The sequence below is a fragment of the Pygoscelis adeliae genome, unplaced genomic scaffold (assembly GCF_000699105.1).
Source record: "Pygoscelis adeliae isolate BGI_AS28 unplaced genomic scaffold, ASM69910v1 Scaffold171, whole genome shotgun sequence".
NCBI classification, from domain to species: Eukaryota; Metazoa; Chordata; class Aves; order Sphenisciformes; family Spheniscidae; genus Pygoscelis; species Pygoscelis adeliae.
Window position 1 is genome coordinate 4,248,170 of NW_008824186.1, and position 19,671 is coordinate 4,267,840.

Sequence of the window (19,671 nt, forward strand, 5' to 3'; positions counted from 1 at the left end):
AATGGCCAATCTGGATATCGTTGTCAGGAAGAATTTGGTTCTGTGTTCCTAACTCATATTTAAAAATTTAAGTTTCAGCAGCCTCTAACTTCTCTTGATCAATGTAAGACTGAAGAGTAAACAATACCAATATTACAGATTGTTTCTGCTGTTGAGACATGACATTTGTATTATTTCTTATAAATCTGTGTGCTTCAAGAGTTAAGGCCACTTACTAGTCAATATTGGTCTCAAACACTTGCACCATTCAGTGGTGACAAGGCCACAGGTAACTTCCGTTCCAAGTTACATGTTTTCTCCACCAAGGTTTTACAGAGAAATTCTCTGAAATCTCTCTGTTCAACTCTTTGCTGCTTGATCAAGCTAAGTTGCTGTATTTTTCAGGCATCCAAATGCAAAGCCAGCAATTAACTGTCTGATTTTACTTTCAGTCCTTTGAATATTCTGCACAACACTTGGCACAGCTGAGTCACAAAGGCCAAAATCAAATTAAAATGCAAATGATGTTTATTATTATGACAAGAAAAAACAGAATTACGTAGTCAAACTCAAAGTAATTCATTTTTATGGTCTACGCACTTATATACATAATCCTAATGTATCTAAGATAAGAATAATAGTATTTGAAGTACGACTCAATCAAAAATAATCTGAACTCCAAATAACTTCCTTATATATTTGTGTATTTCATACTTAGCTAAGTGTGAAGCTCAATACTGATACAAAAATGCGTTGACAAATATTTTCATTGTTACCTGTTTTCCTTTTTATCAAATTTGAAGAAATAAAATTATGAATCAGACTATCAGCTTTTTTAGTTACTTAGTAAACGACATGTCTAGCTCAAATACTAATCAGTCTTGACCTTCTCTTAGTAAGTGACAAGCACCTTTTTGTCCATACATTTCTATCATCTCCACCTTCATATGAAAATGCTGGAATCTTCTACTCTCAAAAATTATAATCTATGAACTGATGAAATGTACTTTTATCTTTATTGTCTGATACAAGGAGGACTATTTCAATACAGTTTATGTCCTTGTTTTGTACAGAGTGCCTCCATGCTTCCTATTGTAAATGTGTACAAAAATAAGCTAAATATACAGCTCTTGACAAAGAGCAAGCTAAAATACTAACTGTTGCTGAGAAATATGAAGATACCATCTTCTCAACAGGACAAAGAGATCTGTAGACAACTAGCTACCAGGTGCAAAAACCTTCAGATTAGAACCTATGTTCTCTTCTCTTCCCTTCCTCCCTCTCATCGAAAAAAGCAGAATCTTGAGTTTTGCTGTTAGGAAAAAAATAGAAAAAATATTGAAAGGAGTAGTCTATCAGTTTCCTTTATGAAACGCTAATTATTTTTATAAACACCAAACTGGTTTGTAACTCTAATGAAAAAATATATCTTTTATATATATTTTTATATATATATACACACTCAACTGTTCAGCTACAAAAAATGGTTTAAATGTTTAAAAAATATATTTAGAAATATCTTTTATGAGATAAATTTGAATTAAAAACATTTTTAAATTTAAGTTCAACAAATAGAAGATGTTTTACATGTATTTTAGTAATTAAATGGTTATAAAAGTAATATAAAAGTACCTAAGTCATCTAAACACCTATAAGACACTTTCTCATCAAAACCAGGAAGATAGAAAACTGGCTGAAAGGAAAAGTCAATGACTCCTTTATGGATCATGTAAGATCAAAGATTATTTCAGCATCATGATTACTTACTTTAAAAAATACAGACATTTGTTCCTTTTAGAAAAAAACTACAACCCAAATTAAGCTTCACAAAACTGTCCTCAGAAACACTCTGTGTGTAAGAGCTATAACATTAAACTTTAAAGATGTTCTGAGCACTTTTATAGCACACTGATATAGATGAATTAAAAAACCCAATATAATGGACGTGTCTGAAACTACTGCTAGTTGAAGTAACACTTGGCACTGAATTCCATATGAAGTTGAGCTAGCAGGTAAACACAATGTCCTTAAAAATAAATTAAGGATCTGGACATTTGTACTGAAAAGAAATTCAAATCACCCACATTCAGCTCCACGTCCTTAACCAATACCTAGAGTGGGTTTTTTGTTTGTTTATTGTAAATTATTTCAGAAGCTTCTTATCCCTCTTCATCAACTTAAGAAATAAAGGTTCTCTCATTCTGTAAGAACAGTTAGCTTTTTATAGTATTCCTAGAACCACTGATGAAAAACTGTGATGGAAGAAAACAGACATTCAACAGAATGTTTCTTCATTTCTTGATCACTATCTATGGTCTAAAAGCTGTAGTTTCTCAGGCTGGAAAGTAATTAAGCTGTTTGGCCTATACTTCTGTTGTCTAAAGATGTCTAAGATGATTTAGATAGATGTGCAGATGATCATATTGACTGCCCTGACCTAGCAATATCTAGAACAGAGAGTATGGAAAGCAATAAAGGGAAGCAGGAATAACTCGCAGAAGCAGAATCACTTCCTGTAGGCTTTGCATGAGGATCCACTCAACAGAAAGTTTGAAGGAGATGACCATATGATGCATCTCTCAATTTTAATTTCAATTCTATTGTAAACAATATAAACTAATATGAAACACTATCACATGGGATATGACTCCAGGCGCCACCTTAGGATACTCACTACTGCCTGCTAGAGAATGGTGCTGCACAAATTTACCATTTAATGCTACAGCACTATAGCACAGTAAGATCAGAAAGTGAATGTATTTTAGAATCCTATTGTGCCTTAGAAAAATTCAAGACCACCCACTCACATCAGGTTACAATCTACAGTCTAAAATTGTTCCTATTGAACCTGCCTGAAGCATGAGGCTGGACTAGATAACATCCTAAGATCCCTTCCAATGGGAATGATTTTGATATTGCGGGAGAAATTGCCTAAACCGAAGCTACCATCCAAATTGATAAATATCAATTATTCACAAAACTCTAATTTTCACTTAATATGGAAATGTAAAATGGCTCGATAACTGTAACAGAAAAAACATGGAAATAAAACAGTTCACTATTTTAAACCTAATGCTTGCAAACCTTCCCTCAGAGCTTCAAATTGGCCAACATCTCTTCTCAGATTTTCCTACTAAAATAATATGACGATGCAGCTTCTCTCAGACTGCTCAGATCAAAATGACAGCAAGTTGTTTTCCTAAACCAGTAACATATAAAAGGGCTCTCCTGACTCATTTGACTGGAAATTACATTAAAACTAGCACTGGCACATGAGATGTTATGTATGAAAACAAAGACAAAACCCTGAATTTATGACATGACATTGAAAATAATTTTAATAATTAATATAACTATCAGGTATTTTTGCCAAAATAAAAGAAATAAATATATATATAGCATTAAAAATATTAATAGAAACTTGTAAATAGAATGAGTCTTGATAGACTGATTAGTATTTAATCATTCTCCAAATATTTCTACTGCTAAATAAAAGCTTTAGTGGGAACGTCAACATAACCACATGCCTTGAATGCCGTTGCACATATAGAGGCAGTATTTGGGTATAGCTGTGTTCTTAAAAAGACACCTTACTCCTTTAAGATATAAACAGTGCAAATAAGGACTTCTCTTTTATGTAACCAGTATATGAAATTTAAACTCAGCTACTAATTTTGGAAATGGCCTGTAGCCATCCCACCTCAATGCATGAGCTAGACAGATCTCGCAAGTTAAGTAAGAGTCAGGTCAGGACAGTATTTGGTTGCAACTGAGGCAGAAAAAATTAGAGCTCTGAAGTGATTTCGATAAATTATAGTGTTTAAATTCAGCAGATAGAGAGCTTTTCCTTGTCATTCAGTATTAAAATTCTGGTGTGATACAGTGCTAAAAGAATTCTGTGATGGAGAGATATGAGATGTTGATACCACATTCATCAACCCTTAACATCCTATACCTTGAGCATAAAAAGCTCTGCTCCAGACTTCCAAACATATGTATTAACCTGCTTCAATCAATATAAAGGGCAATCTTTCCTACTGTTACTGACTACGTAATGTAAGTAAGGGCTGTTTTCTGGCTTCCCACGCATACAATAGTTAACAACTCCCCCCATTGGAACTAAATACTAGTTTTAAGACCTACTGCATGGGCAACGTTGTCACTGAGAAAAATTCTCAGTTTAGGACCCCGTTCAGCCTTTCCCATATATATGGATGTGGCGACAACTCACACTTTCACACACACGTCCACTCTGTAAGGTGTGGTGTATGAGCCTTTTCACATCTAACTCTGAGGAAAATTCATGCTGGAAGCTGAATCTGACCAAAGAGCCACAGTAAAACACCACTGTGTCAAAGGTATGCTTAGTACAGCCTGCTGGACAACTTGCTTATTCTAGAAACAATTCACCCTTACTTCAGATAACTCAGAAACTTGCTTCCCCTTCGGCTCCTGCCCCCCCAATAAAAAAAGTAAAATAGGACTTTTATATCTTAAAGACTGTGGATAAATAGACTTTCAACTGAGTAACACACAGACACTACTGAAATCGCAGGAGGAAAATCTTAAGATATTTAGACAAACTGTTGCATCCAATTCATTCAATCTTCTAAAGCTTCAGGTTGACACTTGAAGACTGGTTGTCTGCTCAACCAGTATACTCAGATTTGTCATCTTTTTGTTACCATCTTCATGGCTTTCTCCTAGCTACATCTTTCCTAAGCTTAATTCTAATACTGAGCTACATATTCTTTTAAAGAAACACTTGGATTTGTGCACCGTTTCTCTTCCACCTCCTTTTCTAAGGAGGTACTGTTTGCCTACCTGGTCTTAAATTATGCTACATTTTGAGGATGCTTAGGAGGTGTTCATATATCTATGACTATTTCCACATGAAACGTGCTCTGTTTAAGCCAAACGAATGCATTCTGCTTATATGAATAGACATACAGATTGAATAGATGTAAGGTATTCTCTAGATTGTGCCCTGTGTTATTTTCCATGGGTGACAATCTTGTTAATACTTCTGTTTATCAAATATCCTATATAGAAAAACATCAATGAAACAGAAAAGAGAAAGATAAAAAGACTAACTGTACTACACAGAAAATATTGCACTGCTTAGCGACTAACTTCAATCTGTACCTTTATTCCTTAAGCAAAAGCATATTACGCACACTCTCGAGGATGGTAATTTTCCCTGTTCATAGAAAGCATCAAGAACACTTCTGATGCTCATAGGATACTAGGAATTACGTAGCACCTTCCTGTTTTAAACCATTACTCGTTACCGATCTCTATGATTAATTGTAAAAATAAGTTTTGTTTCTTAGTTATAGGAGTTTCTCAAATGAACTTTTTTCAGAGCCAGTCAACAATGTGTAAATGGACTACTGTGGCTGAGGATTAACCAACCCTGCCTCTTCGCTTAACTATCTGTGCTGCACAGTGTGATAAAAAGTCCATATATACTCCACATTGCACTTGCTCTCTACAAAATCACATTCAACAGATTTTTTCAAAAGTAAATATGTTAAACCATGTTTTTAGATTGTAAAGTACTTGGTTTCTACTATGCTACTTCTTCTATAATTTGGTTTTCCCAACCTTTTCCTGTTGTCTCTCAATTAACACACATAACGAGCACTGAGGACAGTGGTGTGGGCACGCAGGCAACTGCAGTTGCTCAGTGTATATGTACGTGCATAGAAATTGTTTTTAGTATGCAAATACAGATATAAATTGTTAGAATTTTTACAAACTATTTACATAAATAGTTTCAATAAATTATTCTGCTAAAAGACTAATTAAGAACATGGTCTTGATGAAGAGGCATCAGTATTTGTTCCCATTATCTCTTGATTTAGCCAGGAAATACCCAACAAAATATTAATGAACTGGTCTTAGCATAGCACTGCACGTTAGTCACTCCATTTCAGCTCCCTGATCTAAAGTCCCTAACGAAAACAATGAACTTGTCTTTCACAATTCCTTGGCAGAGATATATTATTGGTAACCGTGAGTATATGACTGCGATAGCAATTCGGAGTATAACCACAGGAATGTTAAGTAAATTAAGACGACAATCCAGTAACGTTTTGTTCAGCTAGTTAACACTGTCAGTTATGTAAGAACCTGATGCTGAGCATAAAATACAGAAACACACACGTACATTGTGAAGAACATTTTAAAAAAAGACTGAACATTGTACTATGTGCTTTTTATGGAAATGGTTGTAAAAACTTTTTCATTAGTTGGTTTTTTTTTTTAATGCCAAAACTGCCAGGAAAAGAAGAGTTCCCCACTTTTCTTTTTCAGTATCATTTACTACTGGGTATTGTGTACCTCAAAATGAAGAGATACTGTCTTTGTAAAGGAACAGGACTTCCTTTCCCTGCCAAGAAATTTTCCTTTCAATCAGGCAACCTGTTTCCTCCTTAACTTGAATTTAGGGAATATTTACAGGAAGAGGGAAAACTAGCACTTTTCTTTTTAAAAAGTGGGATTACACGATTCTGGCTTCCTCTACCAGTTCGGTTTCATTTTTGCTATGGTACATTCCAGTGTCACTGGCCAGTTTTGGATACAGGGTTTGTGATACTTAACTTTATACTGAGTTCTTGTAGGACCACTGAGAAGTTGTTTATCTGTCCCAGCAATACTTATGTAATAGAAACACTTTCTGAACTTGAAATTATTAGACTGCATCTGTATAAGGTAAAGATTTTGCAGACCATACAATGAATTAGAACACAATCATCATGTCCGCAAAGAAAGGAAAATTAAGAAGTACACACACAAAAGATTTAATTGCAGTTTCAAGTGATGTGATGTTGGTAGTGAAACTTCTATAATTACGCTACAACAGAGAAGACTGACACTCAAACTGACAAGGTTTTAAGAAAGCACTGAAGGGCCAATTTATAAAACACTGTAAAGAGTAAAAAGGGAAGAAAAACAACTGTTAGAAGTAGACTGTTGTACGTGTTTTGTATGTCAGGGTAACTTTGAATTGGGCCCCAATTTGAACCAGGCACTCGATGTATTGAAGGATCACTTCGTATATATGAAAGCAAGCAAAGGTTTCTCGTCATTCTGAAACCTGCACAGCTGGAACTTCAGCAACAAGTGAAAGAATTCTTATTCCTTATGTTTTTCTAAGGAAACGCATTTGCGTTTGTTACCCAAATAAACCTTTTGGGGAACAAAATAAATGACAGAAAAGCACTATTTTAATATAATGGCATTTAAAGGTCTTTTTAGTGCTCTCAATTGCATTTTTCCATCTCATATTTAAGGCAACTCATTTATCTATGTTGCTGGCGTTTGAGAGGCAGCTGGATGTTGACAAACATGGAGAATTCTTTAGAAAGAAATCAAGCTATAGGTAACTAATTACCTTGCTTATATATAGTCAATGCATCATTATAATGAATATGCCTTGATTGCACACAGTTAATCGTATCCCTTGTGCACTACAGTCAAAAGTTAAAGAGTAGCCTATATAACATATAGCAACAAAAGCATCAATATATTATGCATTCAACTACAATTCACAAGCACTTAAAATAAGCTTGTTGCAACTAAAAACAGAAGTTCTGTTTTCCCTAGAACTGAACAAAACACATTGTATTTTCCCCAGAACATACAACGCACAGCTGATTGTTCTATCCCACTTTTTCTGTAAACTTAGTGCAACCCTGAAAGCAAAACCCACAAGCACCATTCACCTCAAAATTGCTTCAGAACTACAATAAAATGGTAGTTCAATTATATGAGGAATTTTATACTATTTATCCCAACTTTTGGGGCACCATTTCTTATTCTGCTCAGAGAATTACAAAGAACATATTGTCTCCTCTGGGCTTTGCGTAGGTTTCTCATACTTAAAAGCTCACAATGATATTGGTTAATTGCCAGATTTCAGCCACCTCTCTAACCTCTCCCTTTCAGCGGGCGTGAAAGGATTTACTTGTAATATCTATTGCTACTGACTGAATTTTACCTTGTTCTCCTGGATTCTCAGCAGCAATTCCCAAGTTAGAGGCTTCCCCAGAAAGCACGTCAAAGGATTCCCACCCACACACTGAATATCTAACAGGCCCTGACCCATTTTCTCCTTATTAAAGCAGCACTACATATTTTAAAAAATAAAAATAGTAAACAGAGAGGCTAAATGAATGCAAGAATTGCAGTTGGAACTCTACCCTCTCCAGATTTTAGTTCTGACAAAATCACTACCAAGAAGCAGAGACACATCTAAAATGCAAACATCAGATGTATTTTTCCTCGGTGTCCTCATTCAGTGACTTATTACTCTAGCTGTCTTTCGGCTAAGTACAAGGAGGACTTCATTTATTAGTTCTGAATATAGAAAAATGCCCTAATTTAGCCATGCTTATCTCCTCTTCCAACCATATCTTCGGGCATATTTCTGCAACTTGAGCTTTAATAATCTTGTAACTCAGTGACTTAAGATATAGGATGCTTAAAAAATGAAGCCTCATAGTGAGTAACAGTTGGAACGATATGATTTTACTAAGATTATTCATGTTACCTAACCAGAATAAGCAATAGCAATTAACACTGAATATTTAGAATTGAAGTTTTTTATGGTAGAATGGGCTACTGCAAATACTACTGCAAAACTCAAGATCCGTCATGTAGTTGATATGCTGGAATATATTAACATCCCCAACGAAACAGGTACAATATTCTGTTTTAAGTAGAAACAAAATGGCAACAGAAAATTCAACTGATGTATGACTTTCAATTTGCCCATTGCATTCACAATTTCAGACATAGTGGGAATCAGATTTTACTGGTTATAGTTGCACAACAGCCTTTTCCCCCCATCTTGTTCCATCACCTCCAAAGGAAGTGAAGCACTTCAAGTCAAACAACCTCTCCCCAAACAGCAATGTTAAACAGAAGAGGTGAAAAAAAACCCTAGAACAGAAAACCAATGGAGACATTTATACTTCTGTGCTGCAGCTCTTCAGTTACATCTACGGCTTTGCTTCTTACAGAAGGGACAGCCCTACATTTCTCTCAGCTTGCAACTGCAAGCTGCCATTGCCGTTTTTGAGATAGTGCACTATTTCTGTGGCTCCCTGGTGATCCAAGGAACTATTTTACCTGACAGTAGACCTGACCAGATAAAGATGTCAACTGGATGAATTCCCTGAGCTTTTGATACCAACACAGATTTGAATTAAGCTGATAAAATTAGGATAAAAGAATTTCTTTCTAACACAGTGCAGAAAATGGACAATAAAAACCCATAATATTAGATCAACCATCTTTTAATGAATACTGAAAGAAAAAATTCCATTTATGAAAGCTCCGTATCTCATAACATAAGTAAATCCTTTATACTTACAACTGACTTGTAAGCAAACCCTAGCTTTACCTGTTATTTATAAATTATATACTTATACCTCCTCCTTCCCCCTTTTAATTTAACAATGCTTTATGCAACTGACTTCCCAGGGAAAGCAGATTAATCAATGAGCACATATACCATATACAAACATTCTTTTCCCTTAATTTTCAACATAAACTATTATGAAAAAAGATATATTTACCTTCTGAAAAAGGACCCACCTGTTCTTTCCAATAGGAAAAAGAGGAGATGAGGGAAAACACCAGAATATTGCTCTGTATCTTACAATACATATTCAAGTGGCATGCAGTCATCTTTCAGCGAATAAGACTTTTCTCTAACAACCTAACACTATGTTATTTAAGAATCTACTCCATTCTAATGATAACTTGCATCTGTAAAGGTGGACAACACTACGTCTGGAGTCCAAGTAACCAAGTTTATATGATTTTACGAATAAAAATAGGAAGTGGGAGACCTCCTTTGTTTATAAAGCCATAGTAAGTTAAATCAACTGTAATACTATATTGATTAAAGCTCATCTTTTCACAAACATAAGCAAGCAGAGAATTAGCAATGTCAATAATTGGCAGAACAACATCCAACACCTGGAAAATCTCATCTACCTGGAAAATAAACTTCCTACACATCCAGGTTTGCATAGCATACTTTACAGATAAACATATATTGAATCAGAGGACTGTTCATCGTTGTCTTGTGTTGTGTGAATGTTTCTGAAAACTTTTATTAAATATAAGATTAGCTTTAATTTGGACCACATGTATTTCGTCCTATGACACAAAGAACAGAAGTCTCTACAACTCCAATGACATCTGGTGGAGTTTGCAGGCTTAGTTTAAAAGAAAATGAACCTTCCTTGCCAATATTCTCCACACTATTCTGTAAAAAAGAGCATTCCCTGGAGAAATAACAGTTGAGAGAGGAATTCCACAAATTTGTAAGTATACACTGCATGTCACTTTAGCCCACAAAGAACTTAAAATTTAGAGAAATAAATTTAAGTGATCTTACGGAGTAGAATGACTAGAAACCGAGCTATGCTTTCTTGTCACATGCTTACATTTTTCCCACTGGGCCTCTGACAATGGCACTTGAAGAAAGGAATGCACAGTTTAGCCTTTTCTTTTAAAGAGGGTGAGGAATACCTTCTGCATTGCTCAAATACTATTGCTGTCTTAGAACTCTTTTTTATGTGGGGAAACATGGCTAAACAACCAGGTGTTTCTTTATCCGTCTCTTCCAGTTTTCTTCTGATTGGAAAGATTTGCTTTTCCTCATGTAAAAGCTCTTTTGAAATAAATACTCTGACATTTTCAACATCACAGTAATTGTCCTCTCCTTTCCTACTTTCCCTAAACTTCCTAAGTATTAATTATTTCATATTATTTAATTTTGTATCTACATATTTTTACTTGTTGGCCAAATTTAAACAATAGCACTTTCTGAAAAGCTCATATTCAACTCTACATCTTGCACGCTTTGGCATGAATGTACTCATGCTCTGATTGGGCTGTTTCTTGAATAATATAAAGGAACAAGAACTTCGTGTAACTAAAAAAACCCTAGAAATTTGCATTTAGCAATTGTTCATTTACCAAATTCAGCACTATTTAAAAAGAAAATTGAAGCATGAGCTTTACACAGAAATAGTAACATTAAATTGTTTAGTAGTTTCTGAAGCCAGTGGCAAAATATTTAGCAAACCTAATACTGAATTACAATTATTTTTTGTTTTTTTAAAAATTAAAATATTCATAAGCCATATTTAAATTACCTCATTATTTAAAGTATATCATTCCATCCTTTTTTGTTAAATATTTACCACAACGTGTATGGTTTTGTACAACTCTGCCATCAGAATCATCTCAAAGCAAGCAGAGCACATGAATCTTTTTAAAATCAACTTTTAAATATAAAATTGGCTCCTTGATGCATACTCAAAATTAACAGAGTACAGAATATGCATTTAACTCCAAAAACCTCAGAAGAACTTGCATGCAATTACTCATAAAGAAATTGGATCTCCTATTTAACGGGGTACATACAGCATATAATGCTAATCTACAATAAGCCATTAAAATCTACATATTAAAACTATAAAAATATATTAAATTGTGTATATAATAACACAGTTATCAACCTTATCTCAACCATATTTAAGACAGGAGAAGACAACTTACGGGTACGATTCTGAAAGCTGCTGAGCTATTTTATAAGCTGTAGGGTCCCTGTCCAGAGCATATATTGTAATGTCGTTGGCTTTCTCTAGCAGAGCTGTAGTATGACCTCCGGCTCCAAACGTCATATCAAGGAAACGCTGTTGAGTAAGACAGACAACACCATTACCTTAGAATAGAAAAGTAATAAACCAGTTGTTGATTTAAAGCTTCTTTTGCTAATCTCTCTCATATGCTGGAAGAAAACATACTGTTCGATACAGTCACAAAGCCTTTTTGGAAATATTTTCTGCAGAATTGCAATCATATCAGAGTAATCTTTTTAGGGATTGTGACTCCCCTGCCAATCCTTCCAGAACAAAAGGACAATCATTTGGTACAACCAACTGCAGCTTCATACTCTTCCCATTTCTTTACACTCTGAGTTTAGAGGAAAGCCACTTTGAATTTTTTGTTTGATTTGTTTGACTGCTTTGTTTGGACTTGCTCAATTTGAGGCAAAGATATAGGATATATATGGGACTACAGGAAGCAATCAGCACCATCTGCTTTCTAAGAATGCGTCTAAAAGGAAGGCTGATGGATTTGCGTACCAATTAAAAAAAATGACATTATCATCGTTTTATACCACAGATCAAAGCGTGATGGCAGCACAGGCACCAATATATCCTGATGGGAGTAACCTGTAAGTTAGGTTCTAATATCACAGTTCTAATATCACAGAAAATGTAAGTCTTCAAGACACAGTACCATTGATTTTGGGTTCACTGTACAAGGACAAAGCTATTTATTTAGGTTACTAAGATACACTGAAGCCCAACCCTGCTGTATCTTTTCTACCATCATTACACATGTTAAGTAGATGCAGAATAGCATAGGAATAGCCACCTTAACAACAATCCAATTTCAGCTGCTGATGTGACATACTCTATGGGCTTAAGTTACACCTTTTGATAAACAATTTCCTTGCTTCTGAGGAATACTTACTGCCCATGAACATATACCATGTCTACTTTTTGGATACACAAACTAAGACTAGAAGATTTTTAGTAATACAGGCAGACACAGCCATCCTCTCCAGTCTTCTGGACTAAAGCTGATGACACATTCAAGGAACTTTGAATGCACTCTGACTAAAACATACATAGGTACAGATTCAGCACAAGTTGAGTAAAATTGGGCATTGAAATTCCTCTAGCAAGTCTCTCAGAACTCGAAGTTCCTGAAAATAAATGGAAGTCTCACATTCCGGCCATCAAAAACTTCACAAAAAAAAAAACCAAACCAGAAAAGACTTTCTATCTCATACTTGAGAAGGGCGATGGGGTCATCAAATTTCACAGAGAGATAAGGCGACTTCAAAAGGCTGGTTAACTCCCAGCCACAGAGGAAAACGTCTGGAGCAAATGGTTTGCCGGCAAAGAGGGGAGACCGAGCAACCGGTGTGCAGCAGGTCCCAACATGAGAAAGGAAGGAAGAAGCAGAAGGGCAGCTGAGATAAGACTCTGGAAAGGTGAACACTGCTCTCCTGATGGCTCTGCAATTTCTGTAGGCTCATTCTAGAGAGTTTTCTGTAGTCAGAGTCCATCTGACCAACAGGCTGACCAGGAAGCTCCCAAGACTTTCCTGAGAAACAGTGACTTGGGACACAGTCAACCACCTTGAACCAAGGCGGGTTGGGCTATACGATTCCACTAACAGGAGAAACACAAGAAAATTAACTAGAATTTAATGCTGGTTTACATCTTTTTTATCTGTAAAACAGCAGTTGTTTGTAGAAGCTGCCCCATGCACCTTCCTCCTTTGGCCTGACAACACTGGTACTGAACTGCTTAAATATCAAAAACTATCTTGTTGACAGAAATAACTGGCTCTTCACTTAGCAATGCAGAGGTTGTATGACTGCAATTCCACTTAGGAAGTATTTCCTTTTCAAATTACTAAGAAAGTATCTATAATTCTAGGGAAAACATACTGGCATTTAGAAAGAAACAGATTTTTTTTTTTATAGTTTTATGACAGTGTATTTAAACCAAAGTAGAAATGCGACTAAACAACAACATCTCTAGTTTCTGTATCTCTGAATTCCCAAATCTCTTTCCTCTCAGTTGATTTAACTGACCTCTGTTGACTGGAAGGAAATCAGACTCCACGCAAGCTAAACTAAACTTGAAGAACAGATTGTCCATATCTTTCAATATGATACCTGGGATTTGGGTGGGTTTTTTTTTTCCAGTTCTCAAATTATTTTTGGATATGAAACAGTTTAAGACCACTTATCAAGTGCAATCATATTCAATAAAAATTAATTTGAACTCAACTTATTTACAAAAATTATACACTCCAAAGCCAAACACCTTTTAAGGGAAATTTTGTAACTTAACCCTTGAAAGAATTAAGATTCAACCACAAAGTCCCTTTGGTTAAAAATGGAAATTGAAAAGTAGTGAAGAATAGATTGAAGAAAGACCCAAACATTTTTCCAGATACAGTTTTTAGCAAACATAAATAAAGGCTTTTTAAATGGAAATCCCATAATAATAAAAAACCTGAATATTTATGAAACTAATAATCCAACTCTACTGTGGCTAAAACTAAGTGAAAATTATGATTCCTCTATGATCTTTAGGTTGTCATGATTTAATTTCTTTGTGTTATACCATCATGCTTCCTAAGCCTATGTTCTAGAAGCAGAACTTTCCTACAATATTTTACAAAGTTCATGGAGGAAAAAAGATTTAGTTGGCTCATCTTCCAATATTAAATTGCACCATTCATAGGAAGAAAAAGAGAACTGAAACAATTTTTTTTTTGTAAGCAGCATGTATAAGACAAAGTTATGTTACAGAGGATATAATATCCATACTATATAAATGCTCCCACAATCTATTTAAGCATTCTGATTTATCTTCTGCCATAACAAAAACAAAAGTATATTCACTTAAACCAATTTGATAAGCACAAAACTGAAACAGTCAGAAAAGTGTGGGTATTACTTAAAACACAACTAGCCACAAGAATTTAGCTAGGCTTTTTTAAAAATACATACATTAGAAACTCCAAGCTACTGAAAACATTTTTCTCTTTAAGTTCTCACATTATCACTGTTGATCAGATTCAGAGAACCTCTCTTATGATAGAGGGTCCATTTAGTATGGGGTGGGTTTTTTTTTTTGCACTGTACTGTTACTTGTACTATCCTTGTAAAAATCCAATACTGGCTATTGAATGGGATATTAAACTAATTAGCAAAATTTGTATTACACCTCTCAAATGAAAAATTAATATAGAAGTGTAATTGTTAACTCTTCATTTAGCTTGAAGAATTGCAAAAATTAACATGAATTCTAGAAAGTATACAAATCCTGCCAAATTACTCTTACAATTTCTAAGAGATATCTGATATTCTTTGATTTCCACTCAAGTTATTTTCATGTAATCCTTACCAGCAGTAATGTACATAAGCAATAAACAGATCCTTCACCTATAACTTCTTGTTGTCGTTTAACCTCAGCAGGCAACTAAGCACCACACAGCCACTCGCTCACTCCCCCCACAGTGGGATGGGGGAGAGAATCGGAAGGGTAAAAGTGAGAAAACTCATGGGTTGAGATAAAGAAAACTTAATAGGTAAAGCAAAAGCCACGCACACAAGCAAAGCAGAACAAGGAATTCATTCACTGCTTCCCATCGGCAGGCAGGGGTTCAGCCATCTCCAGGAAAGCAGGGCTCCATCACACATAACGGTTACTTGGGAAGACAAATGCCATCACCCCAAACGTCCCCCCCTCCCTTCTTCTTCCCCCAGTTTATGTACTGAGCATGATGGCACATGGTATGGAATGTTTCTTTGGCCAGTTTGGCTGTGCCCCCTCCCAGCTTCTTGTGCACCTCCAGCCTTCTCAGTCAGTAGAGCATGGGAAGCTGAAAAGTCCTTGACTAGCGTAAGCACTGCTCAGCAACAACTAAAACATCGGTGTGTTATCAACATTGTTCTCATCCTAAATCCAAAACACAGCACTGTACCAGCTACTAGGAAGGAAATTAACTCTATCCCTGCCGAAACCAGGACACTTCTATTTCTGTATAAAAACCCCTTTAGAAAAATGTGAAGGAACAATAGAAAATTAAAGCCACCTTTTTATTTCTTGCATAGGATTAACCCACACAGGAATGCACTCAAACTTGGTCACAACAGTCTCATGTGTCATTTAGGATTGCACTTATCCTGCAGCAACTCAAAACAATCAAAACCAATCTAAATTCATCATAATTCCTCTTGGGAAAAATAGGTTTAATCAACATGAGTAACATAATCTGGGCTGTGTTTCGTTGTTTTGTTTAACAAAAGAACAAAGAAATGCTCTTATTTAATATCATAGCTAGAAATCTAGCACTGAAATTTTTGAAAACCTCAACATTGCCTTTCCTGAAACAGACCTACAATGTTGGCAGGAAGAGTCAAGGAAAGCATACAAAGTGCTAGAAGTAACCAGCTACTTACTTTAAAACAAAAAAGTTTAGAACAATAACTTTATTCCACTTAAACTCACTAGTAATGTGAAGTGCCAGAAAATACCCTTTCTTCACCAATAGGTTTAGCAATTTGCTTATTTCTTGTACATCTGTTCTTTTTCTCAACATCTAATTCTTCTCTGGTGATCTCTAGAAAGTATTACACACATTTGATCCTTTCTCTCACTAACACTTCCATACTATGGAGAAGGTCCTTTGTTTCATGAAGTTTGAATAGCAGAAAGTTAAAAGATGAGTTAGGGACCTTTTCGGCCAATCATGTATCCAGACAATTTTGCTATTTAAGCAATATTTAATACTGTTTTTTTTTCCCCCCACATGATTTTTTGAAGATCTTGTGACTCATTCAAGAATATTTGTATTTGTTATTTTGCTTAACAGTCTCACCTTTCCTCACACACATCTACCTCTGCTTTCACTAATCTTAAATTTGATAAACTTTAAGCTTGACAAACCCCTTATACATGCTGAATATTAATGAACCATACAGAAGATCTTATAAATAAACCAAAAATTAATACTAGCAGTGCAAAGGAGAGAAGAGGAGAAAGAATAAGGATCATTGTACCATGACATGGTGACAAGCTCTCAATATTGTGACAGCTCCTAAGAGCTTTAGTTAAGAATTCATGCAAGCATACACTGTGAATAAACACATGCTCACCAAATTATATTGCCTTTTCTGAAAAAAAACAACACAAACCAACCAAACCTTTAAGCAATAGCAGATAACACTAACATGATCTTTAAATTGGGAGCACTGTATAAAAGATGATACAGCTCTGATTCAAGCAGAAGTAACTGCAGGACTGAATACACAGTGCTGGATAAAATACTGCATCACCAGCATTAATGAAATAGGCTAAAGCATTTTTGGCATCCTTGCAAACCTAATTAAAGCTACATTAAGTACATTTTGGCATAACTTTTTAAGGTAAATAAAGACCTTCCATAGATAATCTTTGAACTGCACAGATACATATGCCTAAACTAGCAAGCAAGAACTCATACAGATGCCTCATAATCTAGCTGTTCCACTCAAAAGCAACATTTTGCATGTAGAACCTAAAAAAAAAAATCACCTTAAGTTAATAATAAAATTATTTTATTTGATAACAGAACTATTTTGGAGCATTGATCAGATTTGAAATTAATCACTATACTGCTTCATAATATGCTTTTTATATATTCCATTCATCTTTCATACCTGAAATAAAAGATGCTTCATTTTTTCTTCGTCTTTCTCTCTTGCCTAGTAGTTTTTAATCAAATAAAATTAAATGACATTTTATCCTTCTGGTCCTATAAATACCGGAAAAGATTATTACATGAATTCCTCCCGCAGTGACTCACCGTCCCATTGTTAAGTTATGATAGCCCCATCAGAGTTCCTCTTGGGAATTTTATAATCAGTTTGTGACTGTACATTTTAGAAACCATTTGGCTCTTTCATGACATAGAGATAGCAACAAACAAAAACTTTATAGCCTTCACTTTATAACTAGCTCCAAGATAGTTAGAGATACAAAGAATTCATCTTCTTCAGTCTTGTATGCGAGACTTTCCACTGGCAAGCTATCTCCTAATACCTTTTAAGCACTTCATTTTACTATGACAGAAGTCATCTATAATTCCGCTTATTATTATGTTCCACATCTAATAGTTTACTCCACAACACCTGACAGCCTTTGTAATTACTTTTCCTTTACTAACAAAATGAGATTGCAGAACTGATACAAAATTGAAACTCAAACATGACATAAATTGAAACTACAGGAGACATTGTAAAAAAAAAAAAACAACAAGTTTTCTTACTAGTTCCATTAATTTCTAGTCTCTTTGCTAGAGACCCTTGCTTGCTCTTTTAAAAGCAAGAACTTTGTCATGTTCTGAAAGTCATTTGCTCCTTTAGATGTACAAGTTTATTTTATTAACAATTTTATTTTTATTAACCTCAATTCTTTCAAGCATTTCATGGTGATCAGCTGGTCTTTCACAAAATGTTTTTTCTTTCTCTTGCAACCCTGACACGGTGTCAAAAAGGACTTTGACAAATTGTACTAAACATCCAAGACATCCTGAGTTGGAATATAGTACATGAAGTACTACGCCAAACAGTCTTCTACCCCAGGTATCCATTCTTCATGAGCAATCTCTCTCTTTTCCATCATTGACCAGATGACAGACTTCTGCTGTTTACCTTTTGATCTAGACAAACTGGGGTCTCACCTTGTTTGCACTTATACGATACCAAAAGATCATTATTATGCTATGATTAACTAGTACAGATAAGACATTCTCTGCTGCTTTTTCCAACAGAAAACAGGAATTTCTTCTAAAAAACAGAGCACCTTTTGTTCCAAAAAAAACGACCTTGCACTGCATAATTATTTTTTTCTTTAACCCCCAGCCCAGTTTATCCACTTTTTTCTATTAAAAAAAAAAAATCTATCCTCTATTGATAGTGACCATCCTCTCTGCCTTCAGCAAGTGCTATCACCTGAACCATCTTAATGCCAAGGTCACTGATAAAAAAAATAAAATAAATAATAATAGGAAAAAAAAACACCAATCCCAAATCAACCTTTCTGGGAAAATGCAGTTCATTCCTCCAGCCCTCTGTTTCGCACTTCCTCCGAAGACTTACACACACTCACAGAAGGGACAACCGTACAATTATTCCCCTCTGATGCTCTTGTATCATACCATTGGCATTTTTCCCTTCTTGTCTGAAGAAATTTTTCTTTAAGTGGCAGTCATTCAAGTACAGCAGGATAATGTACTGAGCAGAACATTTTGCAGTACCCTTCAGAGTACATTTGTTGGAGTATCCTCCTCAGAAATTAAGTGCTCATAAGGCCCATCAAACAGCATGAGCTGTTGTCACTTAGAAGATAATGAAGACAGGTATCATGTCAGTCAACAGAATGGTAGGCCAGTCACGGAAAGACAAACTAATATTACATATATTACAACGCACGACCTCCATACAATGTAGAAGTAACTCAACTTCGCCATTTGCAATATATGTATCAAAAATGCTTCAGATGTAGTTATAAGAGGAAAATGTTGCTCACTAGTAATCCAAAAGCAGGGAAAAGAATCCTACTTAATTAGTCACCTCTTTTAGCTAACAGGAAGGACATACTTCCTGATGTGCAAAAAAGCAAGTAGTGCTATTTTCAGAATATGAAACAATATGAATGCAAAGTTTAAAATACAAGCAGAAGAAAAATTCACTTGGAAAAAATACACACTTTGCCAGTACCATATCAATATTATATATGAATATAATATTTTAACAGTGCTACATGCCTGCTGGAGGTCTTTCCACCCAAAACTGGGCTTCACAAACAATAAACTAGAATCACAGAACTTTCCTGTGAGAGGTAGAGAAAGGAAATGCATCCACAATCCCTGCTGCCACAGCTGAGAACACAGCCCCAGTCCCAACAGTCCCTCACCCTCCATGTTCCATCTTCCAGAAGAAAAATCAAGAGTTAGAAAGAATAACTATTACAAAATTAGTATATTTTCAGCGCTTGCATAACATACTTGTTCTGAAAGTAAACA

At 35.2% G+C, this 19,671-nt stretch overlaps 1 protein-coding gene across 1 annotated transcript in view; it reads right to left on the reverse strand.

The window, feature by feature from the left end:
• The window catches only part of METTL15 (methyltransferase like 15), a 97,961-nt gene that overhangs the window by 45,604 nt on the left and 32,686 nt on the right, over positions 1 to 19,671 (reverse strand). The window contains exon 3 of the mRNA XM_009334517.1: positions 11,566 to 11,702. Within this exon, the coding sequence (XP_009332792.1) occupies positions 11,566 to 11,702 (137 nt within the window). The remainder of the gene's footprint in view (positions 1 to 11,565; positions 11,703 to 19,671) is intronic.